Raw genomic sequence first — 18094 nt, 5'->3', positions numbered from 1 at the left:
TTTAAATGGTACCAGAGGCACTCCCGCACTTTCATAGAAAATCCAGAACGTACTGTGGATACCAACACCCCGCAGGGAGGCACGAAGCACTGGTACGTAACTTTTGGAATCGTGTCTTTTGAGATAAATATGTTACTAGTATCTCATATAAATATTATTGTTATACATATACTGTTAAACGGATCAAAAATTACAATATGCTAGTAGTACTATGCAAGTTTTTTTTAAAAAATTAATAAAAAGTAAATGAATTTAATTATTACTAGGTGTTTCTTTAATATTTCAGAGAAGCAATAAGATTGCAAGGTTCCAATTATGACAGGATTTATACAAACACGACCAACTAGGAATAAGTTTAACATGACAATGTTGTACAGACTATTTTTGAATTAATAGTACACATGCAGGAAAGGCTACTTTTCTACTAACTGTACATGTATATCTTATTCTCTAGATTCGAGGAATGTTCTTTCAATTTCTTTCACAACAAATTAATCAATTAACTACCATATAAATATAGTAGTTATCACGGTGTAGTTTTTGATTTTCCAACACTTGCCAACATTTTTCCTCGGTCCCTCCAAAATTAAGGTCTTCAAGGGCATGATGGAGGGCTAAAGTTTTCTCCTAATTTTTCCTAGTTAAATTTAACAAACTAAAGTTTTAAGGCTCAGTTTAACTACTATATTTAGATGGTAGTTAATTGATTAATTTGTGATGAAAGAAATTGAAAGAACATTCCTCGAATCTAGAGAATAAGATATGTATGCACAGTTAGTAGAAATGTAGTCTTTCCTGAATATGTACTGTTAATTCAAAAATAGTCTGTACAACTTTGCCATGTTAACCTTATTCCTAGCCGGTCATATTTGTATAAATCCTGTCATAATTGGAACCTTGCAATCTTATTGCTTCTCTGAAATATAAAAGAAACACCGAATACTAGTAATTTTATTCATTTGCTTTTTATTAAATAAATAAATAAAAACTAGCATAGTACTACTAACATATTGTGATTTTTGATCCGTTTAACAATATCTGTATAACAATAATATTCATATGAGATACTAGTAACATATTTATCTCAAAAGACACAATTCCAAAAGTTACGTACCAGTGCTTCGTGCCTCCCTGCGAGGTGTTGGTATCCACAGTACATTCTGGATTTTCTATGAAAGTGCGGGAGTGCTTCTGGTACCATTTAAAATATTCGGAATTCGGTCAGGGCGCTATAGTAGTACGATTAGCTTCAACTATTATTTGCCGACGATGTGCCCTAGAATATATCCAGTTCTCCCAAAATTATCCAACATATCCGGTCTTATCTTAAACCGCTTGTCCAGTTCAAAATGAAATGGTTCATGTTGGGGGAAGGTTCCCGGAACAGGCTACTCCATACCAAATTGTCTGAGGACCCAACCCACCATGTGCCACTCTCGGTAGATCCCGCAAATGAGTGGCACCTGCTCCCTCCAAATGTCTTGATCACGTCGGCACCACTCCGAAAGTCTATTATTGGTGGCCTCTATATAAGACTCCCACACAAATTATGATAGCAAAAATATTATACAGTAAATTAATAGTGAATTTAAAATACAAATTATGCATTTTCACATTACAACAAACATCCATTATGCATTTTCACAAAACTAATGATGTTATTTACAAATATATTTATATGATGATAAATGATAAGCCTGCATGCATGGACAACATAGCAAGTATATTATACATGCAATAAAAAATTACTTGGGCAAATTCATCATTTACATTTTCCGCTATTATTTATGAGTCTTAAATCAATTTAATTAAAACATAAGGGTCGTAAATATACATTTATTTTTTGAAACCGATTGTTAATATTTTCTTGCAAATTTCTATTGTTATTATATTTTGCACATTTCTTATAAAATTACAGCTTCAAAAGATTTTAAAAAGAAAAATACCTGATCATTGGTTAGGTTGTCTAACACATCCCTACAAAATACTAGCACAATTCGTGCCCCGCTTTCGCGATCTCCACGACGAGTCCACTTCTGGGCAAATACCGTATCTCGCTCATTTACTCTTAGAGGACGTAATGACGGCTGCATCGGGATAAGTCGCTCCCAAGCCCAAACCTGTATAAATAAATTTAAATATATAAATATTTTTCCAATTAAATAAGACGGATAATGAAAATAGAGCAACATAATATTGAAATTCACGTACCTGCAATAAATCCACAAACATCACGGCTATTACACGCTATTACACATCGAAGCACGACATAGAGAATTGTACAATGATGATAATGCTGCTGCTCCCCAAGCTTTCCCGCCCATTGCATCAAGGTCGCTTATGTCATCCAAAAAGTCTAAACTAGGCAATGCACCAGTATTATCAGGGAATATCGTGCCACCAAACAGCCAAAGCAGGTACAACCTGACCCTCTGTTGCACCACAATCTCGTCGGTGTGTTCATCATTATCATTCAAGGTTTCCACATGCTTAGATAATGCTTTTATTTTCAACAAGCTACTACTTTTAATTGATTCTTCTTCGGGCGACCAACCAGTAAGCTCGTACATCAACTGCTGCCACCTTGATTTATATATTTTCTAACACCAGTCTGCACCAATGGGTCGCCATCTACGGGAATGCCATATAAGACCTCGACATCCTACAATGTGATGGTACATTTGTCAGTGCGCATATGAAATGTATGCGTCTCTTGATGCCATCTCTCAATAAGTGCAGTGATGATTCCTTCATCATATTGCATATCGCGTACCTCTAAAACTCCCCTAAATCCACATCTCTCAAAGTAATTAAGGATGCCATTATGTAAAGGGTGTTGCCTCACGTGATTCCAAAACTCATAATTCGCACGGCGTATAGTTAAACACGCGTCCTGTCCAGTCAAGTTCCCATCCCACACAACCTGGGATCGATGCTGTTGCTGGAGTATTAACACATCATAATTTTCTGGACCGGGATGTACAGTCACTGTGGGGTGATCCATACCTATAACATTGTGCACTTAGTTAATTTTTTTTAGGAGAGTCATAACATATATATAGTAACAGAATTTGTAATACCCAAATCTACAACCTGGTGAACATGTTTGGTAAATTCTTTGTAGATAGAATTCTAAGTTAGTTAGGGAATTTTGACATTTTATGCTACATTGTACAGAATACATATTGAAGAAGAAATGAAATTTTTAGACGGTCCTTTACAATACTCATACTGTCATAAACAAAAGAAAATTCATCGCATTACACAAACCACAAAATGCCATCAAACCAGCAAATGACATTATATTTCATCAAACCCAAAATGCATTTACATTGCATTAAATAATAGGCAACAAGATTTTTAAACAAAACAATCAACAAGATTTTGTTTGCCTGCAAAATTGATTTTTAAGTATTTACAATAAAAAAATTAAAAAGCTAAAAAGAGTTCTCTGGAGAGAAATAAAACTAGGAGAGTCACTGCTTTGGATCAATCCGTACCCTTGAAAATTTCGTAGTGTACATAGTTTGAATTATTTCATCAAGTATAATAAATATGAGGCCTTTTCAATTTCGTATTACACCATCTTTTGCTCTTCTCTAAGAAAAAGAAAAGGTGTTGTATCAAAACATCTAACCAGAAAATATGTATATATTTTTAAAATATTTTAAAATATAAATTGCAGTTCGATATGTGGTCAACGAAATGTAATTAATCTTTTTTAGTGTTTTAGTTGCAATTCGTTGACCAACGAACTCTAACTAATATTTTTTAAAGCCTTTTTTTTAATTGAATTAACAATTGGAATTTGCAACTATTGATTAATTAAACTTATCACTTTTGTTTTCTTTATTATAATCTACTGCACTTTTGATTTCTAATATAAAATGAGCAAATATTTTTTCTTTATTCTACTCTACTACATTTACATTCTAACAAAGTACAAGATATAATTAATCTCTATCATTCTACATTCTAACAAAGAACAAGATATAAATAAATCAAAAAATTAAATATGAACTAATCTAAAATGACTAAATAAAATAATATATGTCAAAAGTTATAAAATTGATAAATTACCTCAAAATCGTTTGAAGGAGATTATGAAGCAAAAGTTGAGAAATTCTTGTGTTGGATTCGTAGAGGATGAGAAAGAATGGATAAAGGAAGAAGAGGAAGAATGGAGGATGGAGGAAGAGAGGCGCGGTAGAAGGTTAGGAGAAAGAGAAAGAGTTGAAGTGTGTCGGTGGAGTTTAGGGTTGAATTGAAAATTTTAACTAAGAGAAATGTTAAAAAAGAAGAAGAAGTTATATTTCTCTACATGCCCAGCGAAAAGCAAAATAAAATAAAATAATTGAACCCATGTTTCGCTAGAAAGCTGGCGAAATGCAAAAAAAATAATAAAAAAAAAATAATTAATTTGTTTTTCGCTGTAGGTCTAGCGAAAAGGTGTTATTTTTTTTTTTAAAGTTGACGAAAACGTTAATTTTATTAACATTTCGTTATGCGTGGAACGAAAAATATCAACTTAAACTGATAAATATAAAAATGTGTAGGAAGTGCCTATACTGTACCTTGGCTTACCTTGGCTAATCAAATCCTGAAGAGTTGGAAATTTTTTCTCTTTTGTATTTTATGATAAATGCAAATGGAATGTTCAAGATTTTGACCGCAAACGAGATATTTTTATATAGGACTATACAGTAAGCGGTCGTTTGGTAGGTAGCTAAAATTATTTCGAGATTATAATTTTGGGACTAATTTATTCTATCTTTTGAGATTATTTTATATCATTTAAAAGATGGTATAAAATAATCCCGGGATAAGTGGGATAAGGTGAGATATCCCACCTTTAGGATTATGCTTCATTTTGTACCGTGTTTGGTAGAAAGTATATCCCAGGACAAATTTATACCTCCTATCAGATACGGTACAAAAAATTAGTGCTGGAATATTCCAGCCTATACCATGCACCAAACGACCCCTAACAGATATTTTTATATAGGACTATACACTAACTTGAACTTAACATCTAGGTTTCTCAACTTCTATACCACATTGTTGTCTAATCTGTCAACATCCTAATTATTAAATGGATTTCTATAAGCACACATTTTCCTAACGACATGACAATGAAAATGACTAAGGGGTCGTTTGCTTTGTAGATAAAATTATGTACGATTATAACGTAGGGATTGCAAATATTGAATTACTAATCTCTGGATTATAAAGTCCATATATTTTTTGACGAATGTTTGGTTCATTGGATTGAAAATAGAATATATGATGCATAATAAAAACATGTATTTGGTTTTATGCTCGATAAAATATTTTTTACATTGTTTACCCTTATATTTTAAAAGTAAATAAGAAAAAAGAAAGAGGTAATCACTAATCAAGCATAATGTTACCCTTATTATATAAAAGTAAATAAGAAACAAGAAAGAGGTAATCACTAATCAAGAATATTTTGATTTTGAGGCATTTTATCCAAGAATTATTTATTTATTCATTCCTATGTTAGAATCTCATATTGAATTCGGTATAAAACATATTGGTATAAATAAATCTAGGTATTTAGTACTATATATAAACAAGGATCTCAAAAGTTTGTCATCCTCACAGGAGAAAAGACATCTTCTAACCCCTGAATTTGACACGAAAACTCAGTTTGGAAACTAAACTTAACTTCTATTTATTTACCCCCCTTAACAACTTATGTTTTAATTATTTTCCCCCTTTAGTGGCCCAGACCTGGGCGCATGTTTGACAGTGCCTGACCCGCACGTTAATTAATTTTTGTTAACGTTTTTTTTTTTTTTAATAAAATCGACGGTGGTAACGGTTATAATACCGTTCCCCCTTTCTAATCCCAACACGACCCACCACCCTTTAGAACCCTAAGTTGTTCTTCAACTTCATCTTCATCACACCTTCAATCAGCCCCATTTTTTTTCCTCCATTCATGAAATTCCTCTTGCTCACACCATTGCTCCTTCATATATGTATTCTTCCTCCACGAAATTTCTCCTCCAAATTTCTGTCCATAATCACTCTCTGTTGTAATTCGAAAATTTTGTGGGTTCATAAATGTTTCAAGGTAGCTGTTCATCTCACGTAAAATGTAATTGTGGCACCATTGCAAAACACCTCACTTCATCGACTCCTAGTAATCCCGGACGGAAATTCTACAAATGTCCGAGGCCTAAGGGCAATTCTTGTGGATTTTGGGAATGGGAAGATGAATTGTTCCTTGAGATTCAGTGGAATAATGTTCAAAATTTGACGTCGTCGTTAGATGCGGTCAAGATCGAAAGGGACAAATTGCAAGAAGAATTAATTGCCATTGAGGCTAGACATCTAATTGAAGTGAACAAAATGAAGGAGGAATTAATTGGCTTGAAGAGTAAACAGCAATTTGACTTGAAAAAAGTTCTAAACTTGGAGGAGAAACTTGCAAATACAAGGATGTTGCTTTTGATTTCGTGGGGAATATTTATTGGCTTTTTGGCCACTTCCTTAATCAACTGAATTTATGTTGTTGTATGTTGTAATCGCGTAGTAGGTAATGTAAGAACTTTATGCTCTTGTTGTAATGTAAATGTCATGGAAGAACTTTATGCTCTTGTTGAAGAATTTTGTTGTTATGGAAAATATTACCTTGAAAATGATAGCAAAAGTCGAGAAATTTTATAAATTACTTTAATCAGAGAATCTGGAGACCTAATCTATCATTACGATCTCCGGATCCTCCTTTACATGAACAAAAAACACTATGCGGTTTTCATCTAAACATGCCTTAAAACACAACACATCTCCTATCCCTAATCCGGCAGCATCAACGAAGGCTTTCCAGCGTTGAGTGAGGCGCGTGTATATGCCAACCTTGTATTTCATATTATACTCATGATCTTCGTAATGAATAACAACATCCTTGTCGGTGTTTGGAAGAAATTCCAGTATGTCAGTTGGAAGGATCTGCAAAAAAAAACATGTTATTACCAAAAGAGGTAAAAGAACAATTGAAAATATATAATACGAAACACTTACGAAATCGTCTTTTTCGTCGTACGATTTCGTCAATTCTTTGTCAAAACATGCGGCCATTTCCATGTCATCCATCTTAGATGAAGGCTGCCTCTTTAATATCACTATATTTGTTAAGAGTTATTTGAGTTGAGTGAAAGTGAGATGGAAAGAATGCCTATTTATAATTGAGTTGAGTTATAGTGTTAGTGTGATCAAGTAGTTAATGATGTCTCAGATTCATTGGTTTTGACCATCACTCCCAAGTACCAACTACCATCATTTACTAACTCAGATTCAATGTATTTGACTGCTCAAATCTGTATAATGCATTTACTTGCATCCATTCAATGTGTTTGACTGCTCAAATCTGTACACTGCTCAAATGTGTAAACACTGCTCAAATCTGTTTACTGCATTTAGTGTTATACATAACATTGCAGTCACAGCTAGGCAGCTTCTCTATGCATTTAATGTCATACACAACATTGCAAGACTGAACTGTCACAAAACCAGGAAATATACAGCAAAATTGCAGTCACAACTGCTTAATATTGCAAGAATAGAATGTCAATACAGGGCAAAATTGCAGTCACAGCTGCTTAATATGTTTCACAAAAACATAATTGACAAATGTACATCATCTACCATAATTATTTCACAAAAACAACATTAAAATCTGTAGTCACTGCTGCATAACAGTCAGTACCAAAGACATACACATACAGGACTAAACTAATTCAACTTCATTTTTCCATTTCATTTCTGGGCAGTTGATGAACTTGTTTGACTTAAAGAGTTCAACTCAGCAGCTTTGGCCCTTGTTCTCATTCTCTTTTGTCCACTCATTTGTTGAAGACCTTGTTGTGTTATAGCTGGACTACTTTTCCATTTTAGTCCTCCTGGTCTTGGTTTGTGATGTCCAAGACTACCAGTGACTATTGCTGAATTCATAGGCATGGTTGAAGACTGATTTTCCATTCCAGGCTGCATTAACAAAATAGATCTCCATTAGGCTAGATTGTTTGCAGTAAATGGTTAATGAGGTTGCAAACTTACATTGACAATTTTGAAACCACTTTGGGTCTGAAGCACTCCCATTCCCACAACTCTTGGCCTCTTAAAGGGTGCCCCTCTTCCAGTAACTGATGCACTTGCATCAGAAGCCTAAGTCACATTTAAGGTGTCAAAAGCCTAAGTCACATTTGATGCGTTCTCTTGCAATACCTTCAAAGCCATTGGGCTGATGTTTGTTATCCAAGTCTCAGAAAACTCTCTTAGTTGTCCTACCCTTCTCATCATTTTGACTCTAATTTCCTCAAGCATTGTGATAATGGTCTTGTGCCTTGGCCCCAAAATCCAGGAATTAAAACTCTCGGCCATGTTATTGTCAACACTATCACAACAACTGAGGTATTTAAAGTAGACCCTGCACCACCTATCTATGTTGTAATATAACAAATCTCCATTTATTCCATCACTTAACTTCTCTATATGATCCAATTTTTTTTGCAACTCCTGCTCATATGTGGACTTAGCACATCTCCAGAAGCAGTTTCTAATCTCTATACCTTTTCATTTTTTGGAAAAATTGGCAAGCACATGTCTTGCACACATTCTTTGTTCTGCATTTGGCAACAAATCCTTAATGGCTATATTCAGACCCTACAATAACATGTAAAAAAATATTAGGTGACAGTAGAGCAGCATAAGTTAAAGAGAACGAAAAAAATTAAGAAATCAATAACCAAGAATATATTACCTTTTGCATATCTGAAAGAGTTATCAAACCAGTCCCATCTCCAAGCTCAAGATCATGCCTTAGAATGTTGACAAACCATCTCCAAGTAAAAGTATTCTCAACTTCAACCACTGCCCAAGCCAGTGGTAGCATCTGGTTGTTCCCATCCTTACAAACAGCCACAAGCAATTTCCCTTTACTAACACCTTTTAAAAAACACCCATCCAACCCAATTGCTCTCCTACAACCAGCCTTGAATGCCTTTTTCATGGCATCAAAACATATATAAAAGGACTGAAACCTTTTGATTCCACCTTCAAAAGTTTCTTCACTCAGCCTAACCATACATGTGCTACCTGGATTAGTCCTTAAAAGCTCATCCCTATAATCCAAAATTCTTTTGAACTCCTCTACATTGTCACCCATGATTTGCTGAAAAATAATGCTTCTGGCTTTCCTTTCCATAGTCCTACCAATTCCTTTCTTACCAAATTTTGAAGCTAAAAAATTCTAATGCCAGGTTCAGGAATAATTCTGTCCTTGTACCTTTCTGAAATATACAAAGAATTTACCAACTTGTTCTTTGTTGTGCCATTGCACTTGTGAACAGGATTATAATTCTTCACAACAAAATCATTTGTTCTAGAATCATAACTGGCAAACAATAACCATGGACAGCCAGCAGTACACTTTACCCTCACCCTAGTTGGTTCATTGACATATTTATCCAACTCTACATGTTCTTGAACTGAATACCTAGTAAGTGCTTTCCTAAACTGTTTAGCACTTTCAAATGCAAGACCAGTCTCCCAAACTATTTCTTTACACTTAGGATAAAAAATAACCCTATTTCTAATTCTTTTTGGTCTTCTTAACTTTTAGGTAGGCTTTTCAACCACATCTTCGTCATCAGCTTCATCATCAGTCTCTATTTCAAAGCTAACAGGTTCATCTGAGTCATAAAATGACTCATCCCCACCCAATTTTCCTTCAAATGTACTCTTACTCCTAGATAAATATTCATCATGTCCCATATTTACACCCATTGGCCCTAAATCTATCCCTTCAGATCTCTTAGCCTTTTCTTTCTTCCTTTTTGATTTTAGAGCCACCCTATCTTTCTTTATATTCCTATCCTCCTCATGGACATCACTATCAAATTCTTCTTGTTCACCTTCCTCCACCACTACATTGTCAGACTCCTCAGATTCACTCTCACTTTCTAAGTCAGAATCATTATCATCATCAGCTGCTGAAGTCCCACCCAAGGGTTCATCAAGACCAGCAACCTTTTCAAACCCTAAGCCTTCACTACCCCCTAAATGTTTGACTACCCTCACCTGCCCCAACCTTTTCATTTATATCTTCACATGTGGGGTTATCAAAAGCAGTAAAAGATTTCCCACCCATAGGGGTAATAGGTGGAAGAGCAGGGGGGACCACAATAGGTTCCTCAACAAGATGAGTCACAAAAATTACAACAATATCTCCATTTTTAATTGAGGTGCAATACCAATAATGTCCCTATCACTTTTAACTTCTACTACAAATCGACATTTAGGTGGTCTAATATATACACAACAAGATGAAACATTATAACCGATTTCTTTAACATAGTAAACAAGCTTAAAATAAGAGAATTTATCAAGATCAACATCAAAATAATCTGTCACACTACCTCCAACATACTTAATACGAGGGTTTTTTTCTAAATTACCTCTGTGGTTAAACCTCAAAGTCACAAACACATCGTCCATTTTCTTCACAATACCTAAAATTAAAAACAAATGAAAAATTACAAGATTCAGTTACCATTTACACCCAAAAAAAAAAAAAAAAACGAAGTTAAAGATAATTTTTTTGCAATTGAAAAACAGTAAAATCGAAATCTAGACAAACCCTAACGAGAACAACAAGAATTGTGTACCTTTGGGGCTAACTAATCTTCAATATCACTCAGAAACGACAAGATTTACGTATATTTTGGGTTTTTAACTTTGCAATGATCGGTTTGTGTAGTGTGGAGGTTTGGTTGTGTAGTGGAAAGGGGAAAAATGTCGATTGGGAACCGTCGTTGGGTTTTTTGTTTGGGATGGGTCGGGTTAATTGGGGCTGGGTCGGGTTTTTTTATGTGGGGACGGGTAAAAATAAGTTGGGGATTTAAATAATGACGTGGACCAATTAGCTCGCGCGTGCCTAACACTATCCAACCCTCAACTGGTCTGGGCCACTAGAGGGGGAAAATAATTAAAACGTAAGTTGTTAAAGGGAGTAAATAAATAGAAGTTAAGTTTAGTTTCCAAACTGAGTTTTCGTGCCAAGTTCAGAAGTTAAAAGATGTCTTTTCTCTCCTCACATAGTATTGAAATACTATCCTGATGCTACATGCGGCTGACTTTTCCTTGCCTATAATTTCCTGATGCCCTGATGCTACACGTTGCTGCATTTTTGTTTGCCTAATTTTATTTTGGCTCTCATTTTTTTTTTCAAAGTCCATTTCTGTGTGGACCTCTATAATTGGCGTATATTCCGTCTCAAATTATTTATTGTGGTTATTAAAATTAGTTGTCTCAAATTATTTATCGTTTTAGAAGTTCAAGCATAATTAATTATATTCTTTCGATTTTACCCTTAGTAGAATTTTGTCATTAATGAGTTGGACACATGAATAAAGTAAACATTTAATGGAGAGATATTACAACTTAGACACATATAAGGGTAAAGTAGTCAAATACTTTTCATAATTAATATTTCTTAAGGGACGTGTAAAACAAAAAAAAAAAGTACAAATAATTTGAGACGGTCTTAAGGGAGTGCCCAAGCTAAAAACACCATATAATATGAATTGGATGGAGTATTAGATTACTATTTACATTATTTGTCATTATACATTTTGTTAAAATTTAGGCAACTTTAGAGCCACATTTTTGTTTCCAATAGGACATTTATTAGATCTTACTAATTACTCCCCTCCATTTTTATTTATGTGCCACTTTTCATTTTTCAAAGTCAATTTGATTAAACTTTGAAGCTATATTACATAAGATCAACTTAATATTTTAAAATTAAAATGTAAATACTTAAAAGCTATACAAAAAAATATTGTACATTGTAATTTTAACTGAGAATATTTTTAAGTATAAACTATATATAAAAAGCTAAATTGATTTTTGAGGTTCATTTTTTCTTAATTTCGTCTAAAACAAAGCTTAAATCGCCACATTTAACTAGCATGAACTCTTGCCACATAAAATATCATAAGTGGAATTAAAACTTAATAGATTACAAAATGATCTATTTTTTTTAATTAATAAGGAAATGATATGCTCACAAATTCATAAAAATGCCAATATTTTGCAATTTATGATAATTGTAACTATTTTATACTATAATTTACTTTACATAATGTCGAGTCACTTCTGTCCCTTTGGTATTTGCTAATTCTCCTGCAAATCTTTTTCCTCATAAATAAAAAAATATTTAATAATTATGAAAATTTACCAACATTAGATGTTTAATGTGCCACTGAATTATATTAACTATACAGAAAGAAAATATGATACAAATAATATTTTTTGATTAAAATATTATGATTTTTATATATTGAGTTTGGGTCCGGGCTCAGCACAGGCCTGATGTAGCTGGATTAGGCCAATTTGCAGGATTGTCCTTCGCTGGGGTGGTCTTTAACTTTTGACCTTCGCTAAAAATCTCTTAGTTTCAAGTTCCAACCCCCGCTCAGTCAAACATTTAAAAAAAAATCGCAAGGCAGAGTTTGCATAATTATGTCTTGCGATTTTTTTTTTACTGAGCTAGGATTTGAGCCCACAATCTCGGGGTATTAGGCGAAACACAAAACTTAAAGAGAACCCCAAATGAAGGACAATCCGCGCAAAATGACTAGATTATTGAAAGAAATGGCAAGACCTTGAAGTTGCGAAGCAAACCTAAAGTAATAGCCTATTATCTTTTTTCCGGCCCTTTGATAGGTTAGTTCAAGAATCTTCTCTTACATTGCAGAAAGAGGTGAAGAAAGGGAATTCTCCAAATATCCCATTAAGTAAAGACCTCATCATAATGGGTCTTAATTTATCAATCATATGTTTATGTTTTTCGGAATATCATAAATAGAGTTTTTTTTTTTTTTGGGAGGTGAAATCACTCGATGCAAGCTTTCGTGTAAAGAAATGGATCTTGGACCTAATCCTACCACAAAAGCTAGCTCAGGAGGATTGTCCAAGTCCATGTAAATAGATCACACATTTCATTAACCATCGATGTGGACTTTTTCACTCATACATCCACTTCATGTTCAGGGCTGGACATTTGAAGCGTGGGCAATTTAGTATCCATGTAAAACAACGGAACTTGGGCCTAACTCAACCCAAAAGCTAGCTCATGAGGGGGATTGTCCAAGTCCATGTAAAAAGATCACGCATCTCATTAATCACCGATGTGAACTTTTTCACTCTTCAACACTCCGTGTGTATCAAATAAATAGCATTATCTATGCTCAACTTTCATCGTCTTCCGCCTATCTTACCTAAACATTCACACAGGGAATGCAATTCATCAAAAATAAAAATAATCAAACGTGGAATAAAATACTTTAATATTTTATACCGGGAATATTCATAAAAAAATAATCCTAAATTCTTCCTACTTTGCAAAATCTCCTTTATCCTGTTTGTCCGTCTTTTAAATAGGATCTACTCCCTCCTTTACCACTTGTGGGTTTTCTGCTTGTAAATTACAACGATACTTGCTTGAAAGTTTTTTTTTTTTTTTTAAATCAATCTTGAGCTTGTAGCATTTTAAAAGGATTTAGATCCGCCAAAATATTTTACTAAGATATACTGAGAAAGTTACAAATTGTTTAAAAAACGCCTATACAGTTCCTTGTCTAATCAAATCTTGAAGAGTAAGAAACTTTTTTATGATAAGTATAAACTAGATGTTCAAGATTTTGACAACAAAATATATCTAAGATGACACTGACTTGAACTTAACATCTAGGTTTGTCAACTTCTATTCCACATGGTTGTCTTGATTATCAACATCCTAATTATTAAATGACTTTCGATAAGAACATCTTCTTAACCACATGATGTTGAAAATAACTAAGGGGTTGTGTCGTTTGCGAATGAAGTTATGTGAGCATTATAATACAAATATTAATATCGTGATTAATAATCTCTAAATTATTAAATGCAAATATTAATATCGTGATTAATAATCTCTAAATTATTAAATGCAAATATTAATATCGTGATTAATAATCTCTAAATTATTAAATGCATATACTTCTTTTGATGAATAATTAATTCATTAAATTGAAATAATGAATATAAAGTTCTTTTATTTTTAGAGTTAATTCGTTAAAAAAAGAACTCTTTTGAAGTTGTGTTTGGTTATACTTTTTTCAAAGGGGAGAAAATAATTATTTAAAATTTATGAAGATGGAGTTGAGAAACAGGTTTGGAGCACTTTTCAAATTTGGAATCTAACTTCACATTGGATTTGAAAATTTTATAACCAACACTGATTTTAAAATTAAATGAAAAATTACTTTGCGAATTGAAAAAGTGAACAATTCTCATGGCTAAACGACTCCTAATTACATGATTATATTTTTGAAATATTATAAAAGAGTTTTTTGGGGTCCGAGTGAATGGTGATATCATTTATGCTCGTTCTTTCGCTCAGACAGTTATACTTAATTTATTCTAACAGTAAATGTCATTCATGGAAAATGAAAATAATCAAACATGAAATAAAATGGGAATAAGATCCGCGTGCATCATACCTTCCTCGAACCCACTTTTAGAATTATATTGGGACAATCATAACCTTGCTCTGCCACCTATATCTCCAAATTTTGTATGTTAATGAGATCTAATAGCATTTGGTGGTTTAATGAAAAATGTAAAGATACTTTATGATTTGGAGCAATATAATGAATTTTCTTCATTAAAGATATTATGGTTGCATTTTTACGTAGAACTTCTAATATAAATAGTACAAAATGATGTGTTAAGTTGATTTAAAATAGCTGAAAATGTGACCTGTGTGAGGCCTTAAATTGGAGAGAAAATTACTACTCCCTCTATCCTAATTTATAAGACATACATTCCGTTTTAGTCAGTCCCGAAAAGAATGACACGTTTTCTTATTTGACAATAATTTAACTTTAAACTCTATTTTACGCTTAACGAGATGATTTATAACCACACAAATATTTTTGATTTGTTTTAGACGACAAGATTCAAAAGTCTTTCTTTATTTCTTAAACTTCGTGCCGAGTCAAACTACATCACATAAATTGAGAGACGTAGAGAGTACAATTTAACTAAGTAGCTTCATAAATGCAACTTCACAAAATATGACTTACTTGCAGTTAGGAACTAAACTGAACCAAATATGCCCTCAATGTGTCTGTATAGGTCCGAGTATGTGTGTATTAGTCTTCTATTATGTTCGATTAAGCTTCATGTGAAATAAGGATATTTTTAGCCCAATTAAATAATTGTCGGGCCATAGTTAAGCCAAACTAGTAACGAAAGATAATTATTAAAGGATATTTTTGACGATTTTCCATAATCTATGACGTTTTTCCAAATCCCTTTAATATGTTGGCTCGACAACTTCTTGGGATCAGATTCTTCAAATATCCCACTAAGTTTCAGCAAAAAAAAATAAAAAAAAATGCTACATGGTGAGTTCTAATTTACTAATCACATGATTATATTATCGGAACATTATAAATATAGTTTTTTGGGGTCCAAGTGAATGGTGATATCACTTATACCCGTTCTTGGTCTAGACGGCTATAATTAATTAATTCTTACAGGAAATGTCATCCACCAAAAGTAAAAATATAATCCAACACCAAATAAGATATTTTATACGAAATTTAAGAACAATAATATACTGAGTGTAATTTCATAAGTGGGGAAATATTTATACCGAAATTATTCATTAAAAAGGATATATTTTTAAAAATATATAGCTTTTGAAAACATTTACACCACACAACCTAATATATAGTATTATACAACATTATTTCCTAAGGAAAAAGCATTATACACAATGTATTAACCTTATATAAAGTGTATAAAAAATATTTATGCATAAATATACGCTAAACCTTCTATTCATACACAAAATATAAGCTACATGTACGTCAAGTAAATATTTTTAAAAACGGAAAAGGCTTAAAAATGACCTTCATCCACCTATTGGGTTAAAACTGCCCTTAGCGTTTTCTTTAGGTTCAAAAATGCCCTTCAAGTTAACAGAAAAATGACATGGAATTTAACTAAACAAGTGGCCATTTTTTATTTGTCCACATATATTTTTGACTCAATAAAAAATTCCGACCAGACAAACACTCAGACCCGTTTATAATACAACCGCTCTCAGATGGAGATTAAGCTTTTCCTTCCTCCTCTTTCTTTCTTCCCCCCAAAATAGCATATAAACAATAGCTTTGAATCCAAAAAGCAGCAGCTAAAATGCAAATTTTAAGCCAAAAAATAGCAGCTAAATGTAGAATTCTAACACAAAAACAGTAATTAAATGTAGAATTCTAATACAAAAACAGCAGCTAAATGTAGAATTTTAGCCAAAAAAAAAAAATAGCAGCTAAACGTATAATACTAACCCCAAAACAGCAGCTTTTAACCCTACAAACAACAGCTAAAATGAAAGCTTTCAACCCAAAAAACGGCAGCTAAAATGCAAAATTTTAACCCAAAATACAGCAGCTTTAACCCAACAAATAGCAGCAAAAATGCATAATAATATAGCAGAAAGTACACCATTATATAAGGCCAAAATGTCTTCCATTTAAACATCAGTTTACTTCATTACATAGTAGATTGCTTCTGCATTTCAAACTATACTAAAAAGTAGTACTGCATTACATAGCTTCATTCTAGCCACTACAAAACCAAAGAAAATAGCCCACGACACTATGAGAGAACTCTTGAATTTTTGCACTTTAGCCCCTCTATTCCATCATTGTAAAGGCCACAGCCACCAGCCAAGGGGCCACAACCACCAGCCAAGGGGCTACCGCGGAAGCAACTCGCGAAGAGACCGTTTCAACTCAGACAGCAGCGCCAACCGCTCCTGCAGTTACACCTTGATGTTCGGCCCTAAATTGCATATATTTAGCCATTGTTGCCTCACATTTTAGTACTTTTAATTGTCTTTTGAGTATTAATTGTAATGAGTTGTACTTAATATTATATTTTACTATGTAGGAATAAAGAGGTGTAAAGGTGAAGAGATTTGAAGCAAAATCGATTGAAAAGTGTTGAAGTTACAAAAAGAGAAAATAAAAAATAAAAAAAATAAAAAATGGACGAAGCCATGACAAGAAGCCAACAAATAAGAGTAAAATGAAGCAAGCAGCTTAATGGAGCTTACCTTAGATTTTGTCTATGTGGCATTAAAGTTAGCAAAGAAGACGAAAGAAAATGCAGAACTGTTCTCTAACTCTCTGTTGGTTCCGCGTTTCATCCGCGATGCGGGTGTGATGCGAGCCCGCGATTTTTCCTGGTCCGAGTTGGATTTGGTTTTTAAAAGCCCAGGCCTTTTAGTACCCTATAAAAACATATTCTACACGGTTTTGAGACAACTTTGGATAGCTTGTAACCCTTAGTTCATAACTTTGGACCTAGAGAGAGCTTGGAGCCGCCGTGGAGGCCATAGTTACAGGGTTTTATCTTCTCTTCTCTGTAACACTTATTTTGATATTTTTATTCGGATGATTTGTTATTTTTCCTCCATGTCTATGTGGAGCTAAACTCTTTAGTTCTAGGGCTTTGACACAAACATGAAAGTTGACGTTTGATTATCGTTTCTATCTATTGATTTTCTATCTTTGGGTTATTTATTTATTCTTGGTCTTAATTGTTTGATTACTTGATCACTAATTGAACACTATCTGTGGTGCGGGAATTGGACTTGAGAAAGGGAATTCACGCACGTAATAAGAATAAATAGAGTTTGTTCGATTTAATCGTTTTGCTACTGAGGATAGAGATATACCCTTTAGCCCTACTTAGTTGAATACGGAGAAATAAATGCGTTCTTGTTACCTCTGACGACCATAGAGATATAGGCGTTATAGTAGCATCTACAGGCTTGTGAGTAGTTCGAGAGAATATCATAAAGTTATAATTAACCCGTCAACTACTAACCCATAGGTAGAACGATTTGAAAACTCAATTGGATTGTTAGTGGTCATAGACTTAGATCTATCTCTTCTCCGATAAAAATTTGTTCTTTCTTGGTTGAAGTTCATTAATTGTTTTCTTT

At 33.4% G+C, this 18094-nt stretch overlaps 2 protein-coding genes across 2 annotated transcripts; one reads left to right on the top strand and one right to left on the bottom strand.

Annotated features, from left to right (window-relative positions):
• Nucleotides 1-2240: 2240 nt before the first annotated feature.
• Nucleotides 2241-3004, bottom strand: LOC132613312 (protein MAIN-LIKE 2-like). The gene is made up of 2 exons (XM_060327333.1): nucleotides 2667-3004; nucleotides 2241-2583 (listed from the first exon to the last, which is right to left on the bottom strand). Exons 1-2 carry the CDS (start codon nucleotides 3002-3004, stop codon nucleotides 2241-2243), a joined length of 681 nt encoding a protein of 226 aa, XP_060183316.1.
• A 3086-nt stretch (nucleotides 3005-6090) lies between these two features.
• Nucleotides 6091-6531, top strand: LOC132613311 (uncharacterized). Its single transcript, XM_060327332.1, has one exon. The coding sequence runs from the start codon at nucleotides 6091-6093 to the stop codon at nucleotides 6529-6531; it is 441 nt and encodes a 146-aa protein (XP_060183315.1).
• Nucleotides 6532-18094: the final 11563 nt, after the last annotated feature.

Source organism: Lycium barbarum, chromosome 10, assembly GCF_019175385.1.
Source record: "Lycium barbarum isolate Lr01 chromosome 10, ASM1917538v2, whole genome shotgun sequence".
In the NCBI taxonomy this organism is placed as follows: domain Eukaryota; kingdom Viridiplantae; phylum Streptophyta; class Magnoliopsida; order Solanales; family Solanaceae; genus Lycium; species Lycium barbarum.
The sequence above is the reverse complement of the archived record's forward strand: the minus strand, read 5'-3'. Positions and strand labels throughout refer to the sequence as shown.